At 48.1% G+C, this 23,451-nt stretch overlaps 2 protein-coding genes across 4 annotated transcripts in view; both read right to left on the bottom strand.

Annotated features, from left to right (window-relative positions):
* NUDT3 (nudix hydrolase 3) overlaps positions 1-14,489 on the bottom strand; it is a 29,089-nt gene extending 14,600 nt beyond the window's left edge. Inside the window, exons 1-2 of one of the 2 annotated variants that reach the window (XM_030473037.1) lie at positions 14,034-14,489; positions 2,282-2,392 (exon numbers count right to left, since the gene is read on the bottom strand). In XM_030473037.1, the coding sequence (XP_030328897.1) occupies positions 2,282-2,392; positions 14,034-14,132 (210 nt within the window). In that variant the 5' untranslated portion in view covers positions 14,133-14,489. The remainder of the gene's footprint in view (positions 1-2,281; positions 2,393-14,033) is intronic. The other variant, XM_030473036.1, reaches the window with a different exon arrangement.
* Positions 14,490-16,709: 2,220 nt separating this feature from the next.
* On the bottom strand, positions 16,710-22,776 carry RPS10 (ribosomal protein S10). Of its 2 annotated transcripts, none has more exons than XM_030473035.2 (6): positions 22,673-22,776; positions 21,779-21,928; positions 21,180-21,351; positions 17,795-17,872; positions 17,351-17,406; positions 16,710-16,798 (listed from the first exon to the last, which is right to left on the bottom strand). In XM_030473035.2, exons 2-6 carry the CDS (start codon positions 21,926-21,928, stop codon positions 16,757-16,759), a joined length of 498 nt encoding a protein of 165 aa, XP_030328895.1. In that variant the 5' UTR covers positions 22,673-22,776; the 3' UTR covers positions 16,710-16,756. The 2 variants fall into 2 exon arrangements, with proteins under 2 accessions (XP_030328895.1, XP_030328894.1); XM_030473034.1 differs by having other exon boundaries at positions 22,057-22,746.
* Positions 22,777-23,451: the final 675 nt, after the last annotated feature.

Here is a 23,451-nt window from a genome sequence, read left to right on the forward strand (position 1 = left end):
AAGTCAGGTTTCTTTACATGACAATTATTCCAGCAATAACATGGATAAACTCAAATACATACACGGTAACATGAAAACAGTGAATGCACAAGTTAAAAATCTCAGTTTAGGAAAGCATATTCTAAAAAGAAAATGCATACCATGCACAAAAGAATGAATTGAGAAAACCCAGCCTATTGTCATCGTCAAAGGCCACAAGCAACTGAAAGGGTAATGAGTCCATACAGCTCTCCCAACTGTCTCTTATTAAAAACTGGAAAAGGCATACTAAAGCCAGTGAAAGAAAGTCCACAAATTTCTTCCACAACTTTGACCAGCATGCAAAACACCTCCTTTTAGGATAAAAATTACTTTGTTTTCATTGACACACAGGAAACTGGATTTTCCCTCTGCCAACACAAGCAGCAGTCTCCTCCTGCTCAGCTAACCTCTTGTTCCTTTGCAAGCGACAGGCACGCCTGTCCCCAGGAGAGAAGCAAAGACATCAAACCTACTGGAGATCAGCCTCAGTTACAACCACCTGAAAAGCCAAATTCACATGAAAGGATAAGCAAGGATTCCCAGCTAGCACGCACATCAGTTGCCCAGCAGTCTCCTAAAACACCTCCTTGGCCAAATCAATAGCTCAAGCTGGGCAACTGGCTGCACAAGTCCCTTACAGCTGTAATATAACAAACACTCCCCTCCCCATGCACATCCCCGAGTTTAAGACAACTGTATACACTATAATTTTGTGTGTAGATGTAAGCAGTGTCCTGGAACACAAACCTATTTCAGGAAGGCTCTGCACACCTCCGAGCCACCTCATGCTCCCCACCTCTGTCAGCAGCCTTAACCATTGAGCTGTACGAGTGCTCAAGCGATTTTACACACATGACAGGCTGCTGCTGTGCAGACCACTTTCAGGAAAGCCTTTCGTGTAACAGCATCCCACAGCTCCATTTCACATCCCCACCTGACTAGGTGCCACTGAGGTTAGCAGCTGGGCTGATCCTGCGCTTTTGGAGCGCTCCGTGTTTACTGCGTGCGGAGCGGCACTCAGCAGAGAGGTGCTTCGCTGGGAATGACTCAACCCTGCCAGGCTGCCACAGTTTGAATTACACTCTCATTCGGCACCGGTCCACGTGAGCCAGGGAACACCAGCTGAGCCAGAGGGGATTATCTGAGCCAGCCCAAACCAGTTTCTCCGCTGCAGGCTGAGCCCATGCCAAGGCCTCCTTTCAGCCACCGCTGTCATGGAAAGAGAGCGACTCTTCCAAGGGGAGGGGAGCATTGATACACATTTATTTGAAGGATTTGAAAGGCAAAGCCGTGCATCTCCTGAATGAACCCTTGACTTCTGTATCAAATTGCTTAATTATTAGCAATGATTGCGTGGTAAAGCAGGAGTCTGAAGCTAAAAGTGTTCCTACTGTTCTGGTTCAACTCACTTTGGCTGGTAACGTGTTTGTAAGATAGCCGAGTTACTAAGAAAGCAGGAGCTGTGTTACAGGCTGGAAACAAAACCTGCAAGCAGAGATCCCCAATACTAAGAGGGACCTAAAGACACTTAAAAAAACCCCAAAGCAACTTTTGACTCTGTAATCGTTCGTATCTTTCTGGGAAACTCCTGGATTATAAAAATACCCGAAGAGAAACACACAACTCAGGAACTGCCACATTAGATTAGTCCAAAGGCCCAAATATTCAGCATTTTGTTAGACAGCAGGAGGTACTTCCAAAGACTTCAGAGAAAAACCTTCCTATACCAGACAATTGAATAAAGCCACCACTGCAGAAGCTTCCTCCCAAGTCCCATCAATTAGCTCTTGATTTCTGTTCTGCAGCACAAAGATTTATAACCCTCTTGAAAGCATTTTTAATCCTGCCTTATATAATTGTGAACCTACTTGGTCATCCATATATAATCTTTTCATAGTTTCCAAATTCAAGCATTTCTCCAATTTGATAATCTTCAGAATTCTGAAGACATGTTTTACATACAAGGTAGTCAGCTGCCATTTGCTGCGTTTGAATTCCCTATGCAGAATAAAACTGCTCTATCAGCTTTAAGAGAAAAATGACCCTTCCCCATAGAGACTATTGATCTGTGTTTATCTCCTTTCTGAAACGGCTTCAAGTAAAAAAACCCCAAGACCATGAAGACATCACGAATTTTGGCTACCTCCTACCTACGTATTACACAGCTCCACAAAAGCCCAGCTGTGTTTTGAAGCCTTCTTAAGAAACTGATCTTCACGCAGAGAAAACAAAACTGAGAACCTCCCATTCCCACACTCACCTCTTCACAGACTTCCCGCACCGCGGCCACGTTGGGCTCCTCCTCGGGCTCCATGCCACCCCCAGGGACGATCCATCGGTCAGGATGACGACTACTGCTCACCAGCAGCACCTGCGGGGAGCAGAGCACAGCTATGTGTGAACTCCAGAGCCTGCCTGCGGAGGAGGAGTTGGTTTTGCTTCCCCCACACCTCCAAACACCACGAAGCCAACAGAAGTCCTTGAGAACACTGCGCTCTTCCCAAGACAACCTCCTTAGCCCCTCTCAGACAGCTGTGCAAACTGCATTATCAGGGACACCTCGGCACTCCAACCCTCGGAATTATTTCTGCCATTACCTCCTCACTGCTCCGATGTGTCGCAGAATAAATTATGCCTCCGCATACCGAAACAATTTGCTATTTAATAGAGCATCACAACACTTGCAGTGTAAGAGTTCACTACTCAAAGTCACTACACATAGTCTTGACAGCTTGGGATACACATCATGCAACAGTGCAAATGGCACAGAAGCTGCTCAGCACCTCCTCCCTTCGCAGAGGAACCTTCGTTTAATTTTATTGGTACCACTGAAATATTTATGTGCAATTGTTTTAACAATTTTCGACTTCCCTGTTTGCCCCTTCTTCTGCAGCAGGCACCAGAGCCCAGCTCTGGAGGCAGCACTTGGGTAGTTTTATTTTAGATGAGGTCGTTCAGTGAGATATAAACAAAGTAGAACCCTACGTTAAACCACTGCATAGAAGGAGAGACTTTTGAATCAGGAAAATGGTTCAACCATTTTCACAGGGGTAGTTCTTCATAAGCATGCTTTGTGGCAGTTCTCCTTGAAACACGTTTTATTCCAGTGCAATTCTGCTCTGTACAAGTTCAGATTTTGTTTCGTCGTCTTCCAGAAACAAAAACCCCAACAATCTCAACCAGCTAAAAATTTTCCCCAAAGAATATCGAGGCGCTGGGCTTACTAAATCTACTTGAAATACACCCAGGAGTAGAGATGGAAACTAAAACCAAATACTGGTTTTCAGCTCTCTGAACAAAGCTTGTTCATTAGAGGCATCGTTCTATACTTCATAATTTCACTGGCACAAAGCTTGGAGGCAAAGCGACTTGCTCCAGAAACTTTCCAACATACCAGTCCAATTAGGTTACTGGCCAGCTGTAACAGCTCCAGACATTTCGAAGTTAGACTGTGCGAGACACTTAAATCCCAGGCTTTGCTGTGTCAATGTTGATCTACCAGTAGGATAGGAACAGATTTGCACTAATTATCATGAGGAAACCTACCTACAGAGTTCAAAATTGAACTTGTGACGTGAAATCAAGCACAGGATTTCCAGGGTTTCCCAGTTCTTCTTCTCTTTTGAAAAGGCTCATCTGCCAACTGACCACCCTTCAATGTGATTTTCCTTCTCCAGGGCCACCCAGACCAGGCTCAGTGCAGGGGAAAGAGGAGGGCCACAGAGTAGAACACACAAGGGTGAGGAGACAAGGGGCACTTGTGGGGGTCTGAACCAAGGCTCTCAAACCAGGACTAGCAAAGCTTAAGGCAGAAACTGAAGAGAGCTCACGACAAACATTTTGGCAACTGCTGGTCTAACCTTTCCTAAGCCTGGAACTGAACTCGGTGTTCTCGAGTGTCAGCACTCCTCCCATCAGCAATTTTCTGTGAATCTCACCACCAACAGTGTCTCAAAGCCTCCTCTTCCTGCTTCAGTCAGACCCTACACCTGAATCCTGCAATGCATGAAGAAGCATCATCTACCAAACAACTCCATTTCAATCCCGGAGCGCTCCCCAATCTATTGAACTAAGGCAGATGCACACTAGAAATGAATTAAGCCAAATGGGCCACCTTAATTCTGCAGTTGCCCAACAGAGATGCTTACTACCTGACGTACCTTCTGGCTCAGGTTGCACTGGAGCAGCATTTACTTCATAGTACCATCCCATAGTGTTTGGCCTTCCAGAGGAAGACTGAATTCCTTTCCCCCGACCATCCAACCCATATGAAATGTGATCAATAGCCATGCCTGAAGAAGGAATGGAAACTATTCATCCTCAGAGCCTTCACGGCTCAGCCTGCAGCCGGGTGCCACGGGCTGGATTTTTATGTTGTCCTGACCCATTACCAGAGGTGCACATAGAAAAGCTTCCACTGAAATTCCTAACTTCATGTCAGCAGGCGATTCTGAGGACAAAGTTGAAAGAAAAGTAACTGACATTTCAAGTATGTTTTATTGGCAGGTAAAGAAGCATCATCTTTGTCATTTCCGATGTCAATTCAGAGTTCCAGCTTGAAGAAAAAAGAAACCAGGAAAAAAAGACCAGAAGAAGCTGTAGAAACAGATCTTGGAAACCCAGCACAGCACACTTCACACCATTGAACTCCTGCCACCTTCCACTTGTGAGAAAAAGTATCTGCTAAGAAAATCCCTGCACAAAGACTCGTACAGGAAAGCCTGCTGGACTGCTGGGGCTGAGACAATGCTTTAGCAACACACTAGTAGGAACTTTTAGGTGTAAACAGCAGTTTTAGGCAAAGTAAATTAACTTCAGCTGCTCTGGCAGTGGAGCATTTTCTGAATAGAATTAACATGAACAACCCTCACTGGGAAGGAAAAAGCTGTCATTCTCACACTTCTATGTAATCAGACTATTTCCTGTTTAATAAAAAGGAAATCCCATCAAGAGAGAGCAGGAAACATGCCCTACAAGGTCATTCTTTTAAAACAACTTTAAACAGGATATTGCTACCAATGAGCTCTCCCAAGACAAAGGGGCCTAGTTCCCAGGGTCTTCCTTTCAGTCCTCTGTAAACAGGGGTGCACAGTGTTCCCCTTTTTCCAGTCACCGGGGACTTCACCTGCCTGCCATCACCTCAAATATCATGGAGGGTGGTTGGCAACGACATCAGCCAGTTCCCTCAGGACTCTGGGATGCATCTGATCTGGTCCCATAGACTCCTGTATGTTCAGGTTCCTCAGGTGGTCACAAACCTGCCCTCCTCACAAGACAACATCATTCAAATGTTTTACAAACCGCCCCCAAGGCGGTAAAATGAGCTGTGCTGATGAACAACCTCTCTCCAAAAGCCCAAATGCTGTCCCCAAGGTAAGAACTGCATTCCCCTGCAGAAATCTTTCCCCCCAATAGCTGAACGGGCAACCATAAAATACCTGGGGAAGGAAAGATACCAGCTGAGCAGGTACAGAAGAGGTGTAATAGCTCGTGTTGCTGCCATAGCCAAGCCAGAATTATCTTCTAAGTTCAGAACAAACACAGGACATAGCATCAGGGTAACTTACACCAAGAGGACAAAACAGAGAATGGCAATTCTACATTCATTTTATAACATAACATGACAAAAAAACCCCATTATTCAATTGCTCAGACTGAAAATTTCCAATCCTAACTATAAAGAGTACATTGTTTTTTAAAGGACCACCTTGTATGTCCTTGATATCTCCATTTTTGCTCATTAACTTCTTTATTACATAAAATCACTGATTTGGATATATGCTAAAGAAGAGATTTTAATCAAAATAGTCATAAAAAAATACACCCAAAATGACATGACTTATTTTTTTTATCTCAGACCAAACCACAAAGGAAGGTTCATGTTCCATTTTATTCTCACCAGGCACCTGTGTTTAAGATGGCGACTGAGCCTCTTGGCTTCCAAGGGGTTTAGGGGCAGATTTTGGAGCCAAGTCTTGCAGTCTTTTTGGAACAGCATTTGCAGGTATCATGTCACGTGGCCAAGTTCTGTTTTCCAGGATTTGAAAGCCAATGATGTCATTTCAAAGCAGGGAAATGAGCAACAGGAGCCTCTGTGGCAAGGCACGAGGCAGCTCCGAAGCAGCTCTCACGCAGGATCAAACAAGTAAGAGAAAGGTTAGAAAAATAAGCAGAGTTTGAAGTCTGCAGCAGGGGCTCCTAAACAGTGCTGGATTGTGGCCTCATGGTAAGCAACCTTCAAAGCAGCGCACACAAATCCAAACAACTCCAGAGCTGCCCACCAAGTTCTCCCCAGAGGAGACAGGAAACATGCTGAGAGACTGAAGGCTGCCTGGAGCGCCACACGCAAACCTCGGCGCTCCATGGGAAAAGGGAAAAGCGTTAGTCACTGGATAAATCTGGGAGTCCCTGACACACAATGCTGGGACCGACCTAACTCCTTACAAACCTTTGTATGCACATCAGTTGGTTTGGGCTTTGTCCTTTTCTTTTCTTTTTTTCTCACCCAGAAATAATGGTGTTCTGCAAAGCAGAAACCAGGCAACCAAAATGAGGCGGAGAATTCATTCCCAGTTAACAGAACAGGGATTGAGGGATGCCCAGGTTCTTTCATGCTATGGTGGATTTAAACAACCACCACCACCCATAAATAAAACAAGAGTAGCTACGCTGTATGGAACACGATTCCTAGAAAGAGGCTCCACAGCAAAGACAAAAGGGCTACAGCATTATTAGAAGATGGGCCACAACGTTGTTAGAGAATGAGCTGTCTTCCAGACTTCCAGGCAGAGCCAGTCCTACCCACACGCGCCAGCCGAAGGACAACCGAGCTGGCAGAGTCAGTAAGAAACACAAGACAAGATGTTAAATACATGGGGTTTGGCCCAGCCAGCATCCTGCTGCCAGAAGCCAATCTATAGCTACTGAAACAGCCTCTGCACTTTCTTTCGTGCTTTCCATCAATATTAAGCCACAAAATGTATTTTGCATAGTGACTAAAGCACATTTAAACTCATTTCACACTTCAGCATTATTTACCAGAACATAGACTACAAGAAAATAACGTCTCACAACATGCTATAGTGAGACTGGGGGAGAAGATGGCTGACTTCAGTGATTTTTGCCTGTACAATCTGTCTTTATTTGAAAGGTTCAATTTAATAAGAGTCTCTGTATGCAGGAGTTTGGAGCTGAGCAGTGCTGGAGACTCTGCAATTCTCCCTATGACCAGGCAGGATATTGTAGCCAGTGCAGCTCTGTGTCCAGCATAATAAAGACCTTTCATGCTTTACTCAAAGTTAACAAACGTTTTCACAATCCCAATATCCCGTTACTGCACTTAATGCTTTTATATCTAACAAAACTGGGATCTCGATTTGACCACATCAAACCACTTTTAAACACTATGAAGAGTATACGCTGACAAATTAGTTCAAGAGGAACAGGAGGGGAAAAGAGACACTGCAGTTAGCAAAGCCAGGCAAAAATTAATCTCATTTAACTGCAGAAACACAGCCTCAATTACACTACAACAAAACACGGGCTTTGCCAAACTGCTAACGCAGGATGGTCTAAACACGTAGGCCAAGGCTTCTCCCACCCTCTTGCTATTCAGGGCACGTGACGGAGTTAGCACACAGCAGTAACAAGTACAGCCTGTGGTCAGCAAGGCTTCAGCCAGCTTTAAACACAACAGTAGCTAAGACAGGAATACACACAACCTCAACAGCAGGCCACAATAAAAACCCTCTTTCCTGACCATTACAGCACGTCCTCGCAGGACACGTTTCCTTAGGTAAGTGTTAGATACACGCACACTCACTCACACCTTGCTCCATGGCATAATGTGATTTAACCTGTAACGTGGTACCTAGAAACTGGAGGCTGGGAATTCATGGCAACAGCTAGAAGGGGAAAGTATTCGTCCTACAGAACTCGACCACAGTAAAGCACAAGTTTGAAACAGGAGTAAGAGGTGAACTGGAAGAAGTTCAAGTCATTTCAAGTGTTTTGATTGCACCTACGATACTATAACCATAGAGGAAAAATAAAAGTTCTGTTGGTTTTTAGGCTGCTACTTAGAATAACAGATCATAAATCATCACATGCTGCTCTGGCTTCAAAACACCACAGTCATATTGCTGTTACTACAGTTTTCTTGTGACTTTAGAATGACTGCTTACACTTGCTGAAGAACACAATCCGGAGTCCTCTCCCTCCATCAGAATTATGGTTTAGATAACCAAAACCATTATCTGCAACGTGCCTTTCACAGCAGGGCCAAGACAGAGGAAACAGCTGAAAAGCCTGAACCAGCAGCCACTTGTTTCAGAAGCAAAGGGCTGATAAGGAGGCACTCCCAGTGAAAGACCCCAACCCCGGCAGCCCGTTTCTGCCTGCCAGAGTCAGTTTGTTGGCCACTCGTACTTACACACCTCATCCAGGCAGATTTTTTCCAGAAGGAATGCCTGCTTCTAAACTGCCCTTTTTAATAAGGGGGGATCAATAAATGAGTATTTTGGCCTTTTACACAGACCAAATGACTCTGGATGCCAGCAGTTGCATATGTATTATACACTTACTGGTTTGATGTCCCTGCCCACGGCAGGGGGGTTGGAACTGGATGATCTTAAGGTCCTTTCCAACCCAAACCATTCTATGATTCTATGAGTAACAAGTCCTATTCATAAAATAAAACATGCAGAAACCCTACAGCCATGCAAACTCAAGAAGCTTTTCAGATGTAAGTAGTTAATTCTACGCGTAACATCAATACATGTTATTTACACAAGAAAAAGTAACCACCCAAGTCAAGATGAATTAAAGTAACATTCAAACCATCAGAAGCATCTTAAGGAAAAAAAAAACCTACCCAGTAGGTAACTGTATCCCTCTGAACTTCACATGTTAACATGAAATGGCTGAGAACAAAGAGTTAGTGTGTGTTATCCACTGCACAACAAAGACAGCCACAAATTCCGATATAAATGTGCACAAAATGTGGAAGGTCCTGACAGGTCTGTGCAGTCAGTGTCTGCGGTGGACTGAAGAACAACCACTGCTTGAAGGGACTGAGCACCTGCTTCCCAACTGCTGGGTATTACATACAGCCCCTGAACACCGATATTCACAGTTCATAAGGTAGAGTTGAGAGTTTCTTCGTTTTGTTCTGTCCAATTTTTGCGGACAACTGCACACAGAGGTATGTCCAAACCAGGAGAGACTTTCCTTATCTCAATAAAATAAGAATAAAATCCAACCATACCACTATTTTCCTTCAACTGCGAAGAGAAAGACTTGCTTTTCCAGAACTTGAGACCCCATCCATGCTAAAAACAGGTCCTCTGGCAGCAGCCCCTGCTGGAACACCCCAACTGCTTGTACCTGCCTCCATGCTCCAGCAGCATGTCCGAGCGGTGCCAAGATGAACCGTGTCAGAGAACGGAGCATGGGATTTAAAACACCAAACCAAAACAAACACCCACTAAAGAGGGGAGACAGGACACAAAGCGAGGAAGGACAGGTAGGAAAACCAGCTACAGCCTCTGATCAGGCAGTAAATGAACCCGAGATGAAGTTGTCAAAGATGGGTTCTGCAGAGGAGAAGCGACAGCAGCCACCGCTGCCGGGTCCTCCTCAGCAAACCAGGGCTGGAGCACGCTCCCTCCTCTTTCCATATTCATCACTTGCTTGAGCTGTGGCAGAACAAAACTGACTCAATTCTCCAGTTTCACAACAGCTTCCAGGAAATTAAGTGAAAGTTTAACAATTTTCATCCTTTCTCAGTTTGGGAAAGTACAAGAGACCATGGAATTGCTTCTAAAATTGTTTATTCATGAAAAGGCTAAACCCTTTTTAAGATGAAAGCTAGGTTTTGTAGAGGTGTATGCTCTTGCTGGTGGAGGAAACTTGCTACAGGCACAGCTGAGAGGAACTGGAGAAGCACAAGCAAGAGGAATATTTACTGGCTATATCCTACTGGAGATGTGGTAATGTGTTAGCAACAGACAGGGAGAACTTTAATTGGGTTTCCACCACAACCCTTTTATGTAGCTGAAGGGAACACACAGAGTCAAGCCGAGCCATCGGAACAGAGATTCTGAGGCTGTATTCCATGGAAAGTACAACGACCACACGATGTGGGCTCCCTTTATATCCCACCACTGAAGTACTCTGAGTGGGTTTAGCTATTGTTATTTTTATACTGGAGCAAACGCACAAAGGATGGCCCAGGAACACTGTGTGACCATCAACAGAGTCCACAGTCAAAAGTTGAGAACTGCTGTATTACATCACAGCTTGGTTTAAAACTGACCCAGCAGAAGCAAGAAGAAAAAGGTTTGTTTGCATTCAAATTACTTTCCCCAACCGAGGCTGTGGGGCTACATAAATGTAGCTTTGATGAGCGTGTTGGCGCTCACCAGGCCCTGTGTGAAAGTTCTGTTTGCTCCTCTCAATTTAGATTTCATTCACAATTAAGAAAAGATGACCAACCCCAGATCCTATTCTTTCCAAAGCATTTCCTTCAAAAAAGTCTTTAAAAATACCAGTCGTTAATGAGCAGCTTGGCCTTTCACCAGATACAATGCAGGCATGCTGAAACCTGTAGCCGGACCAGTGCGGGACTTAAAGCCAAACGGTTCCTTTTGATTTATTTTAAAGTATAAAGCAGAGATGCTGCCGCGGAGCAGGCTTCCATCTGCTTCTTAATAGTAAGACATCAGTGAAATTTTCTGGCACATTTCCTCATTGAAACAGCTGGTCTACACAAAAAAAAAAACCCCAACTTGTGTTATTTAAAAATAACACCATAATAGCAATATTGAGAGGCACTGACATCACAAGCAGTAAGAGGAGTGATTTCGGAGGTAACACAAGGCTGGGATCTCTTGATCTTCACGTTTTCCCTCCCCACTTCTGCAGAAGCAGCAAATATCAAGGGAGTTTATTCTAAAAGATGGAAATAGCAGAATCCTGGTGTTCGGTTGCCAAAAGGTCTTTTGAAGTCTGTTCACACTCTGAATGAATCCCGCTGCTTCCCCTGTTCTCCCTCCTGCCCAAAGAGGCACCACACTGCAGTGGCTTTGCTGTTTAGGAAACAACACAGATGCAGATTTTTTTCCACACAGGCCAATTAAGAAATGTTGGGGTTTTTTTTTGCTCTATTTGAGATTCATGTTTAAATGAATTCTCCCTGTACTGCTTTTTAAAGGAATATGTCACAAAGACACCTTTTCAGCCAGTGCTTGGTCTTCCAGAAATGTTCCAGAGCTTCTTTCATGTCCAAAAGTAGGAGCTTCCAAACTCAACACAATGTGCAACCTCCAGCAGCATAAGGAAAAACTAAAGCACTTAGAAACTCAAAAAGAATCAAAGTAAGTATTATTACGTTAAGAACCTTTCTTTGCAAAGGTCATCCTAACCAAAGACATGCTGGTTTGTCTCCACCGATTGCTAAGATGGTAAAGTAAATTAAATTGATGAACTGAAAGTTAGGGGGTAAACACCCAAAAAGAAAGAAAAAGCCTGCTCTGGAAATGTAAACAGGATTCTTCTTATTTCTTCTCGTTCCTTCAAAATTATCTAATTAAGGAACTAATTCAGGCTTCACAAAGGGAGAAAACTTGTGGAGGTTTAAATTCATAGCAGGAAATTAAAAAGAAACTCAAGAGCTCAGGTCTACTATTCCTTGAGTGCTTAAAAGTAACCAGAAACAGCTTAGGAAAAAAATACTACTTTAATACAGCAAGTTTAAATTCTTTATCAAAACATGCATTACTTATTTATTTCTTTAACAGGAAGCTTTTAATAGATCTGTAACTAACATACTTTGGGGTTGGTTTTTCCCCCCTCTCTGGAGAGGCCTTTCAAATAAATCTCAATTTCTACTTAAACAGAAGTAACCAATATAACCAACAGAAGTAACCAATATAACCAATTGGCACCAAAAAAAAAAAAGTTATTATTCTCCAAGAGAAAAAAAAACCCCAACAACCAAGAAATCTTCCATAGACATGCTGAAGTATATAATTAAATGTGTACAGGCAACACCTTTCTTGTCATTGAAAAAGAGCAAGGAGCAATAAGATTAGACAAGTAGGCTTCTCTCAAATTAAAGTTTAACTAAGTGCCAACAAATTAGAAGAAAGGTAAGAAATAATGAGAAAGATAAATGAATAAAAATCAAGGTTTCCTGCTTGCTGATGTCAGTAATTGATACAAGCATAATTTAAATGGCTTCTCAACCCTTTGACCAAGATCGAGAGCAGTATCTGTGAAGGGAGCCCATTCGGTGTGACTCGATGGTCACGTTCTGAAATGCATCTGTTGAAAAAGTCCACTCGGCGAGATGAGAACACAGGATGCAGTTTCAGCTCTGCATTACACACATAGAGACCCTACAGAAATACGGCAGTTGGAAGGCTGTGTGATGTCTTCAGGAGGCCACTTCGACATAAAACAAAACTGTCATTCATTGCTTCACCATTTCTGTGGCTCACTTACAAAGCAGCACATGTATTTGGGACATCAGTCTACATTCCATACTGCACCACTTACAAAGCAGTTAATGCTCCTTCATGTGTCACAGGACACTACAACACAGCAGCTGATGATCTGGGGAGATCAGAGACAAGGCCAAACATCAACCATGAGCAAAGCTCAAGGGAGAAAATGATGCTCGAGAGCCTCCATGGCTCTTTGGAATGAGTTTACTTTTCCTTCTTCAACCATCTTTGGTCAGTACTGTGAAACCACCACGTTAACAAACCTTTGTGTCACCAACACCATAAGAGCTCAGCACACCAGTTCCACTGCCCAGAAGATGTAACAGACACGGGGTAAGCTGAAGCCCGTGTGATGTTGTAAAATAAAGAGTAATCACAAGTCAAAGGCTGACTGCATCGAGTAACCATTAAAATTACATTTCTATCTTCAACCACACTGTAATCAAACATGGTCAAACATCTAACTCTTGAGAAGAATTGCCACATTTGCCTCACAAACTGCGTAAAACCCCACTAACTCAGATGCCTTCAACCACCCATGCTGGTTAGTTCCAGTGCCCTTACACAATGTGATTATGTTCTTCTTCATAGTTTGTTCAAAGTACCATAAATTTCCTGAAAGTCAGTGGGAAGGGACCAGCTATAACAAACACCACACCAAAACATACTGTTTTCATTTCAGACCGTTTATACTTGTAATGTTGACACACTTCACCATGACAGCACAGCTACAGAGGGTTTGTCAAGCCTCCTTCCTCACATTAAATAATAACTGGACAGTATGGTAATTTACTTTCCTGCAGTGAACTGTCTGCATTCCCTTCCGATTTCCTGTAGCTACAAATATGATAATCAGGAGAACAAAGGCTTTAGCACAGCCACTCAGGAACCAGTCAATGAAGTATACCTGACTCCAGAAGCAGCATGGCCATGAGCCCTCCAAGCCCCCCTCCAAAAAAAGGGGATATCAAAACGAAAAGGATAACGAAAAATTGCACGTCCAAGTGAAGTTTCTCTTTGTAACTTCACGGACAACACAACATCTTAGCAACACAGCTGTTCTCCAACTAACCAATCCACCTTTAATTCCCACTTCCTCCCAAGCCTCTCTGGACAGCAACTTCTGGCACTCCATCAGTCCCCTTTTATCCCAGTTTCTTTTTATAAATCCAAGGTCAGGTTTCCTCTCCCATCTCATGTGATGTGCTGGACTGAAGTTCTGCCAGCGTGGTCGGTCCACGCCGCTGCCAAACCCCATCCCGTGCCACAGCGCTCCTTACCAGACTGTTCCACCACCCCACCACACAGAGCCTTTCACTAAGCCTTTTTCTCATGTTTAAAGGAGAGAAATAAAGAAGAAAAGGAAACACCAACTTTTACAGCGACGCTTCATTTCAACCTAGAAGGAAAAAGCCCCGCTGCAGCCAAATCACGCACCCCAGCGGCCCCCAGTGCTGCGGGGCCCCGGCTTCGCCCCCCATCCCTGCCCCGGCCCCCGGCCCTCACCTCCTCCTCGCTCTCGCTGCGGAAGCACAGGCAGGCCGCCCGCTTCTTGTAGCCGTCCCCGTCGTAGGTGCGCGTCTGGTTGGACTTGAGCTTCATCATCCTCCGCTCCGAGGGGCGGCGGGGTCGGGCCGGAGCGCGGCGAGGCCCGCGGCCTAGAGGGCGAGGGCGGGCAGGACCCGCCGGGGCTCCCGCGAGGGGCGGGCGGGGAAGGACGGGGAGAGGAGGAGGAGGAGGGGGGGGGCACGGAGCGGGGGGGCCGCCTCCCCGCGACAGTCTCTTTCTCGGTCTCGCTCTGTCTCCCGCAGCCGGGAGCCGCCCGCTACGCGCTGCCGCCTTTCGCCCGCCTCATCCCTCCCTTCACTTCCAGCCGCTCCGCCGCCGCTGCCAGCGCTCCGGCCACCGCCGACGACGACCGCGACGCCATCTTGGGGCACGCTACGCAAACGGCGTAGAGCCGCCGGGCGGAGGAGGTGGCCACTAGCCCCTGCTGCTTCACGGCGCGCCCGCCACGCAGACAGCGCAGCTCGGCTTCCAGAATCGCTCCCCCCCCCCCGCGCAGACGGCGCCACCACGCCTCCACCTCGACGCGAGCCCTCTGCGCCAGTGGCGCAGGCCGCCTTCGAGAATAAGACGGCGGTTCGTAAGCCCGCGGGCGGCTGCGTGCTGGGCGCCCTGGCAGTTACGCAAAAGGCGCCGGGACACGGCCGGCCCCCGGAGTCCGCCGCGCACATGGCTCCGCTTTGACAGCGGCGCTACGCAAAGCGCGCAGACGCTGGGAAGGGAAGAATGCCCGTCTTGCGCAAGGCTGGGGGGCGGCTTACGCCAGTGGCGGAGCGCGGTTACGGGGGTCCCATTGTACCCCGCGGCGGGAGCGGAACAAAACGGGGGAGGGGGACGGACGGGACGCGGCGGGGAGCCCCCGGGCTCCGCACCCCGAAACCGCGGGGAGGTCCTCTGCACCGAGCCGCATCACGGGGAGGGGGGGTCACTTGCATGGCCCCCCACTACCGCAGGCACTCCAGGGCCGAGCAGCCAGGATCAGCATCACCCCACTGCAAAGACACCCCCCTCAGGACTCGGCAGCAGGCGCAGGTCGAGGGGTGCCACAGCCCCAGCTTTGTGTGCTCCCCCAGGAGGAAAACCCTGGCCAAGGAGAGCACGTCCCTGAACAGCATTTGCCCAGCACTGGTTTGGCGTCAGCATCCTCCGCTCCACAACAGGAGACAGACACAGAGGGTAGGACTTGGAGCCTTTATAATCTGACTCCGTGCAGGGTGGAACACAAAGGTCCGGATCCCACCAGAGAGCACCCAGCAGAGAATCCCTCTGGAAAGGAAGTGCCATGGCCAGACATGTCCCCCATCAGCTCAGGTGGCTGAACACTCACAGGAGGATGAGGAGGGGCTCCCCTCTCTACCCCACAGCAGCAGGTTCAGAGACTGGCAGATTAAGACTGTGGAGGTAATACTTACCTTGTGGAAGAGTCTATTTAGACTGGGGTTCTTCACCCCAAAACAAAAGCCATTTTTACTCGCTCATTTGGATCTTCCCTTTAAACCTTCCCTTTAATAAGTCAAATATTCTTTTAGAAAATAGGTAGCATTTCATACCAACCACCACACGCGGGAATACTCCCAGTGATGTGAAATAGTTGCCTACTTTTCCATTAAGCTAAACGTTTTGCTTAACACATCACTGCTTTCCAAACAGAATCACGACTCTAAATGAATACTAGCAAGAGTAAACATTGCTGCTCTACTGGAGGATAAAATAATAAGAAACAAAAAGCCCCAGTAAACCTGGACAACCCAGCAGCTTACTAGCAAAGTTGAAAAAAAGAGCTTCTTCAATGCACATTCCCATGAAAAGCTCAGCTGTGAAGTGCATTCTGGCTAAATCCAGTCACCTGAGATTCAGGTGGTTAGTCTGGATTAGGTTTAGCTAAATCGTAATCTACAAACTTCAGTGGAGGCAGATGGATCAGGTAAAAGATTTGGAACACCCAAGCCTCCAACTCCCCCAGAAAGAAATAATAATAAACCAATCTCATGCCCACCATTTCCCTCATCCCAAACCAGGGCTGGAACAAACTACCTTCCCCCTGGATTCGCATCTAAGATATTACACCATTTACCGGGTTACAGAAACCCATGCCCAATTAGCATCAACCCGTCATTAGCCAGCGAGTGACACCTGCTGGTGGGCAGCGCACTGCAGGGCGCCTGCCCTGCGCCTCCCTGTCACCAACACCCACCGCTCCGGAGCCACAAGGAATTAGCGCCGCGATCCAGAACTGGGATAAAGGACGCGCTCGCCTGCCTGCACTGCTCGTGTCCAACACACAGGGGCTGACACGGCTGAATTTTCTCTCGGAAAACCAGCAGTGTCTCAGCCCTGCTTTCCTGCATCACTGGAATTACTAGAAATGAGCATCTTCCTGGGCAGAGTAGAACTGCCTGCAGTGCTGCTGTGAACCAAAGCTCCTCATTCCCCCGTAACTAACACCTCCACACACCAGCAACCACCAAACCTACAAAGTTCCCTCCCTATAACCTTTTGTCTAATCACAAGTTATTTCACCACTGTTGTTTCACATGCCAGAGGTTTGAGTCACTTCTCTGCTACGCAAGCTCCAGATCTATGCACTTAAATTAAGACACAGTGATGCAACTCAGGTGGCATTTTCACCTATTTTATTATACACAAAACATGAGCAGGAAGTTCTACTGAGGAGGCTGACCACGTCCACGACCAAATCCACCTCTCTGCAACAGAAAAGGAAGAGCATTAGAAGTCACCGTATTAAGCAAGTGACAGTGGCAAACACACAGCAGCAAGAAGCACCAACATCACAGATGAGCTAACTGTCTTTCCTTCATTCTGCATTACATTGCTAGGTACGCCCTGCTCCAAGCACAGCCTAACTCTGATCTGAGACTAGCTTCCTGACACAGGTTAACCAGGTGAGCAATACAAAGAACAAAACCAACCCATCCTAAACAGCTCAGTGGATCATGTCTAGAACTCTTCCATTTCTGAAGCCTGAAATCATGCGTTTCCTCCACAGAGCTCAGCTTGCTTCTCAAACATGTCACTGGCTTCTTGTCACAGCAGTGTGACAGCCACCACATAGTTTCCCCAACAGGAATGCAGAAGGGAGCTGGGCATAAAGGGTAGCACAGCTGCCAGCCTCTCTTAAACAATCAGAGCCAAATATATGAGAAGCACCACACTGAAGAGCATGCAGGTATCACCCAGCCAGTTTCTCCTAATCAAAGTCTCAATAAAGGAAGCAAATCTTGACTGCAAATACTCACAAACTGGAATTCAGTTGCTGCTCCAGCACCAGCTTCAGCCTTTTTGTCTGCACCAGCTGAAGAAAAAGAAGAATGAGTCACTAACCAAAGAATCCACTCCCCGAGTGCAGTGCTCCTGCTTGGAATCAAAACTTTACCAAAGATGACTAAAATTGAGGCTAAATACAGCCAAGTAAAACTGCTGTTACTGAGACTGTTAAAGGAGTTACTGAAACCACCCCAGAGAAGAGCCCATGGTGTAGCCTGACAAAACTCAAGATCAGACTCCTATCTATGAGCAGATGCAGGTGCACTGTTGTGCAAGTGCCTATGGTGCACTAAGTCTAATTTTCCCCTATTTTTCTTGAAAAGGGGCCAATACTGAAGACAATTCTCCCAGAGAGATAAGCTGCACAAAGAGCAGGGTCAGCCCGATGTTCACCCAGCAAGAGGACGGACACTCACGTGGAACAGCGCTGCGCCTGTACGTGTCCCTGTCAGCCTCTCCCCGAGTCAGGCGTGCAGGACGTTCTCCTTCCAGACCTGAAAGTTAAACCAGCAACATCAAATGTAGTTCTTATCCAGGACACAAGCTCATTCCCTGGTGACCCTGCATCTCAAGGTGGAAAAAGAGCCCTCCAGTTAAGCATTAGATCTACCAGCAGAGCTGCAGCTGGGACAGCTCAGTGTGTATAAACCTCAACAAAAGAGTGATGCAATAAGGAAAACTTCACTTTAAGGAGGAAATCTGGCAAAGAGCACCAGCCTGTGCTTGGGTTGAAGTGAAATAATGTGAAAAATGGATTTATGGCACTATCTCAACAGTCTTCAAACAAGGGCCAAAAATTAATGATGATTAAAAAAAATCAGAAATACAAAAAATCAGGGAATCTGTCACATCCAACAAGCTTGTTCCCAGCTCAGTCAAACCGCGTGACACTCTGATCCCAGCCTACAATACAGCTGCAGTGTCGCTATCACAAATCCTCCACAATGGAATAGATTAACAAAACTAAGAGGAGATGATCTATGTAACCTCAGATTAGTATCAGACAGAACACTTGCGAGAAAGAAACAGCCGTGGTGGAACTGCCACCCCACTCTTCCAGAGCTCACCCTCAGCATCAAACAGGCTCCCACAGCACCAGGCTGAGGTCTTCCTGCTCAAGGGTAAAACACATTTAAGGTTGCTGCCAGCAGGGTTAAACATGCAGCAAGAAACATGAACCATGCACTTCTACAGGCTTCATTTATACTATAGGCACTAGTTTTCCTACATAAAAAAACAGTTCTTATAATGGATGCTTTCATTACAAAGAGAAACACCACCCACTGATATGCAAACAGATTTAAATTATCCTACAAGGGCTTCTACATCCTTCCTTTCTGTCAGGTTAAACCATCAGGGCAAACCCTCCAGCCAATGGATTTGGAGTTCTTTTTAAACCTCACATCTGCCCATTCTTCATTTCTAACAGTTCAATTACATCTGTTACAGAAACAAATGGCAAATATCAAACACACAGGAGTCTGAAACCTGTGTTAGACTAACTGTTCCAGCTTCTGTACCAAGCCTTACTGGAGATAGTCAGGAGCACTGCATGAAGTAGAGGAAAGGCCCCAAAACCCCAAGAGGTCAAGCAAGACCCAGAAGCATGGATTCTGCACCACCATGCACACACACTCTGTGACTCTTAGTCTGCTGCAGCCAGGTGATCCCCACAGAAACAGCCACTTTGAGCAGCCCTACCAGCTAACCCTGCCAAGGTGTGGACCACGTGAGGTCACTGGCACTGCACTGAGAAGGGCTGCAATGCTGCGCAGTGAAGCTGCCTCTCTGCAGAAACCCTGAGCAAGTTTCAGCCAAGAACTGTAAGCCCCTCACTCCCACTGGAGACGCAATTTCTGCAGCTTGTTGGATAAACACAGCATCTGAAGAAGAAATTTGGTAACATCCAAAGCTACTCAGAGATCAAAGAAACCACCATCTTCCTCATTCCAATGCAGTTCTTTCCTTTGAAGCACATGATGCTACAGTTTTGTTAGGCTAAAGAACAAGTTGCAGGCAACAGAGGTAACTCCTCAGCACCCTGTGCCCACAGCCTCCAGCCCCAGTGCAACATCCAGTACTTTGCCAGTGGGGTATGACATAGCTCAGAAGCAGGAAGAGTGGACTCCTACTGTATGCCAGAAAGAGCTCTGTCATGCAGGGCTCCCCTTCAGAGAGTGGGTCTTTCTTTAAGGGCAAGGTGACATCCTACGACATTATTCTTAGTAAACACAAGAGGTAACTCCATACAAGGCAGACAAACCTACTATCACCTGCCTTTAAGGAGAAGAAACATTTCTTGCCCCTAGAATCCTGGCAATGCTGTTCTGCCCACCACAGCTGCAGCGATTTTCTCCCCCCTTTCTCTAAGTTTCCAGTTTTTATCTCCCCATAGATCTTCTGACCAATTTTACTACCCGTGCTCTGCACTGTGGTGTTTTCTTCTCTGCTGCTGGACAGAAGAAACCAGGAAAACCAAGTGTAAGGGTTTTGGCAGAGCATCTCTAAACACATACAAGCAACATAATCATCCTTCCTACTCTGAATTACTAGCTAGGAACACAGTAACTTCTTCAGAACTGAACCAAGGGGCATGGTGGCCTCAGCACATCCACCTCAAGTTTATTTATACTGCACTATTCTATGACTCTGCTCACCACAAAGGGTATCAAAACGGTTCACAAGCCATTCACAGCCCAATACCATGCACCCCCAAAGAAAAAGCGACTCCTCTGCCTTGTGTGGCCTAGACAGGCAGGTTTGCAACCCAAACTTTTATCATTTAATATTGCTATTTGCAAGCAGAAAACCTTCTGGAAATAGGTTTGAGCCATCTGCAGGTGGGTCTACAAGACATTTTGCAGGGAGGCACCCATGCAGAGGCAGCTGCAGGCTAGTGAGAAGTCTGTATCAGCAGCACATCTGCTTGCATGACCACCATGTCCTTCACTTTGGGGTATAAAAAACCCACCAAGAAATCAAAACCAACTACACACCCAACAAATCACACGTGTTTGCTGTAAACCTTTAAAAAAGAGAAGACAGCTTTAATAATGGGACTTGCCCAAAAGCACACAGGATAAAGCCAGAACTGTGGATATCCAACTTGCCCGCTGGTACCATGCCTGAACTCCCACATGAAGCACATCCAGCAGCCAGCACTTGGCTTTTGCTCCATCAGTGAATCCTGCACCCCAAGTTTATTCCCCATTTCACCCACCCCAACCAAAGCCACTCAACTTTTACACACCAGCCTTCCAGGCAGTTCTCCTAAGTATAACTCAGCCAGAGACAAGGTTCTCTGCTCCCGCTGCGCTAGGTGGGCAGCACACACACACACCATCCTCCGTCCCAAACGACAGGGAAGGTTTGCAACAGGCTCTTCCCAAACGACAAGAACCACTTCAGAAAAGCCCCAGCAGCCAGAGACATCCCTCATCCCAGACCTCAGCCATGCCTAGGAACCAAGTGGTGCCTCAACCCAGAGCCTGCAGTTCCAGGGGGCCTGCTCTTCCAGGCACCAGTGTCACCAGAGGCCAAGTCTCTCACACACAGCAGCTCACCCAGTCAGTCTCACAGCTTTCCTTAGCCCCCTCTCAGCAGGCCAGTGGCCATGAGTGCCAAATAATGAAGCAATAAAACCTACACATCTCCTTAATGTGTTCATGTTTAGAAGTCCAAAAATCACAACAACAGAAACTGCTCGGCTCCGGAAGCTGATGTTCAGCTGACTCTGCACTACACCTGCACCAGCACACTCAACCTGCCTGTCCTCCCGAGCACAGCTCCCTCTCGGCTCACCTTTGGGCCGTGGCCTGCCTGTCTCTGGGCGGCTCCGGCGCAGGGTTGCGGGGACGATCTCAGGGGGCAGGTGAAGGTAATCGCGCAGGTACTGGATGCCCTCGTTGGTCAGGTACCAGTAGAAATGCCTCCACGCAAACTGCTCTTTCACATAACCTCGGGATTTCAGAGACTAGAGAGAGAATTCTCCGTTACTTCACAGCTGAGCCCAATCATCGTTCAACACCTCTGATCAACACCCTCACCAGATGTTTTTATGAGCACAAGAGCTCAGAGGGGGGGGTGTGGGGAATGAGAATTTAGGAACAGATAAAAGCTCACACGCACAGGTCTAAATTACAGCATCGTTTCTACCCTGTGAAAAAACACAAGGCTACCACACACACAGCTTCAGAAATGGAACTAGAAATGCGGATCCACAAAATATTGTATGTGGGGGATGATAAATCAAAGAACAAACGACAAAAATCAGGAAAATGGGAAATAACTGTCACAGGAAAGAAACAGCCAATGCTTCTGACAGCATTTATCTGCTCATGGCTGATGATGGTGGTTCACAGGTAGGGAGCACTCTGGCGTGCCCCCCCTCGCCTCCGTACCTGCATGGCTTTCATGACATGGAGGTTGGGCACGTTCTTGTCCACGAGCTCGGGGTGCTTCGGCATGTGGACATCTTTCTTGGCCACCATCACTCCCTCCTTAAAAAGGAGCTCATAGATGGCAATTCGGTTCTTCTTGGGCATCAACATCTAAACAAGAGATGAGAGGCAGACAGTAAATGCTGCCAACTGAAAGTAAACGCATTCAGGAGTCTACCTCAAGCAACAAAACAACGGTGCTAGTTTGTAAGGAAAGACAAACACCCAAATTTCGACACCTGAGCTGCCGGGCATCCCTTCCCGTGGTTCTCCTGTGCAGGGAAGCAGCAATCGGAACGTTTGCACATTCACACCAAGCCACATCAGCGCGTTACAGACTGCGAGCTGCCTGCTACCAGCCGAGACACAGCGCGGCAGAGCTGCAGCTCAGGGGGAGGCTTGTTCCAGCTCCAGACCCGAGCCACCTGCTTCAGGACGGGGGGAAGCCGCTCACACTCCCCTCTCGGAGCGGGGTCTGGAAGAGCACCGAGACCCACAACCGTGCCGCGGACCCGCGCTGCTACCGCCGCTCCGCGCTGGGCGCCGGCAACGGGACGCTTTGACCCGAGGAGCGGGAACGGCCGCGCTGCCGGTGCTCGGGGAGGAGGAACCCCCGGTGCTCCCGCCGCCGTCCCAGCGCCCAGGCCTGGCTGTCCGGGAGCGGGACCCCGCCGCGGCCTAGCGCCCCGCGGCTGCTCCCGCCCCATAAACCCGTGCCCGGAGCCTCCGATGGCGGAAATCGCACCGCGGGGGACCCGGGCCAGGCCTTCCCGCCACTGCCCAGCAGCGGCCCCGCGCCGCCGCCGCGGGATGGCGCCGATACAAGGCGGATGCGGACCCCGAGCGCGGCCTCACCGTGGCTGCGGCGGCGGCCCCAGGAGCGGAAAGGAGGGTGCATGCGCCGCGCGGCCGCTTCCGGCCTCCCGAAGGTCCCCTGGAGACCAGGGTGACCGCGGCGGTGCCTGAGCAGAACGCGCAGATGGGACGTGGGGTGTCCTCCGCGGTGCCTGACGGGCGCGTCTTCCCCCCCCACCCCGCGATCGTGTCGCATTCTCAGCCCCCGGCCATGGGGCACTGCCCGCTCGCACCCCGGGCACCGGGGCGAGGAGCCCCATGGATCCCCCCGCCTCGGCTTCCCCTCCCTCCGGCCGTGTTGCGGGGGGCAGTCCCGCTCCGTGCCCGCTGCTCCGCCGCGGCCGCCGCCGCAGCCCATCCCCGTGGCAGTGCCCTTTGGAGCCGGGCTGCGGCTGCGGCGCGCCCCGGGCTGCTCCCTGCCCGACTCACACACCCAAGCAAAGGGCTCGGAGCTCGCTGGAGCCACGCGGAGTGCCCCTTCGTGCCCCGAAATGCCCCCCCAGAAGGTGGGGGGCAGCCCCCCAGCCAGGGGGGACGTGGTGGCTCCAGGCAGGGTGATAAGGGGGGGACCAGAGCTGTGTTCCCTTAGGGCCACGCTGTGCAATGTCCCCCCGTATAGAGCAGGGTTGCTTCTGCCCTGTTCGGAGGTCTGAACACCCCACGAACACCCCAGAGCCAGGGGAGCTTTGCCACAGGGCACCCCCCGACCTGCCTCCGGTTGGGGAGAGCGGAAGGCAGGCTTGCAGGGCAAGGAGGGGATGAACACCCAGAGAGGAGCA

Source organism: Strigops habroptila, chromosome 18, assembly GCF_004027225.2.
Source record: "Strigops habroptila isolate Jane chromosome 18, bStrHab1.2.pri, whole genome shotgun sequence".
Lineage (NCBI taxonomy): Eukaryota > Metazoa > Chordata > Aves > Psittaciformes > Psittacidae > Strigops > Strigops habroptila.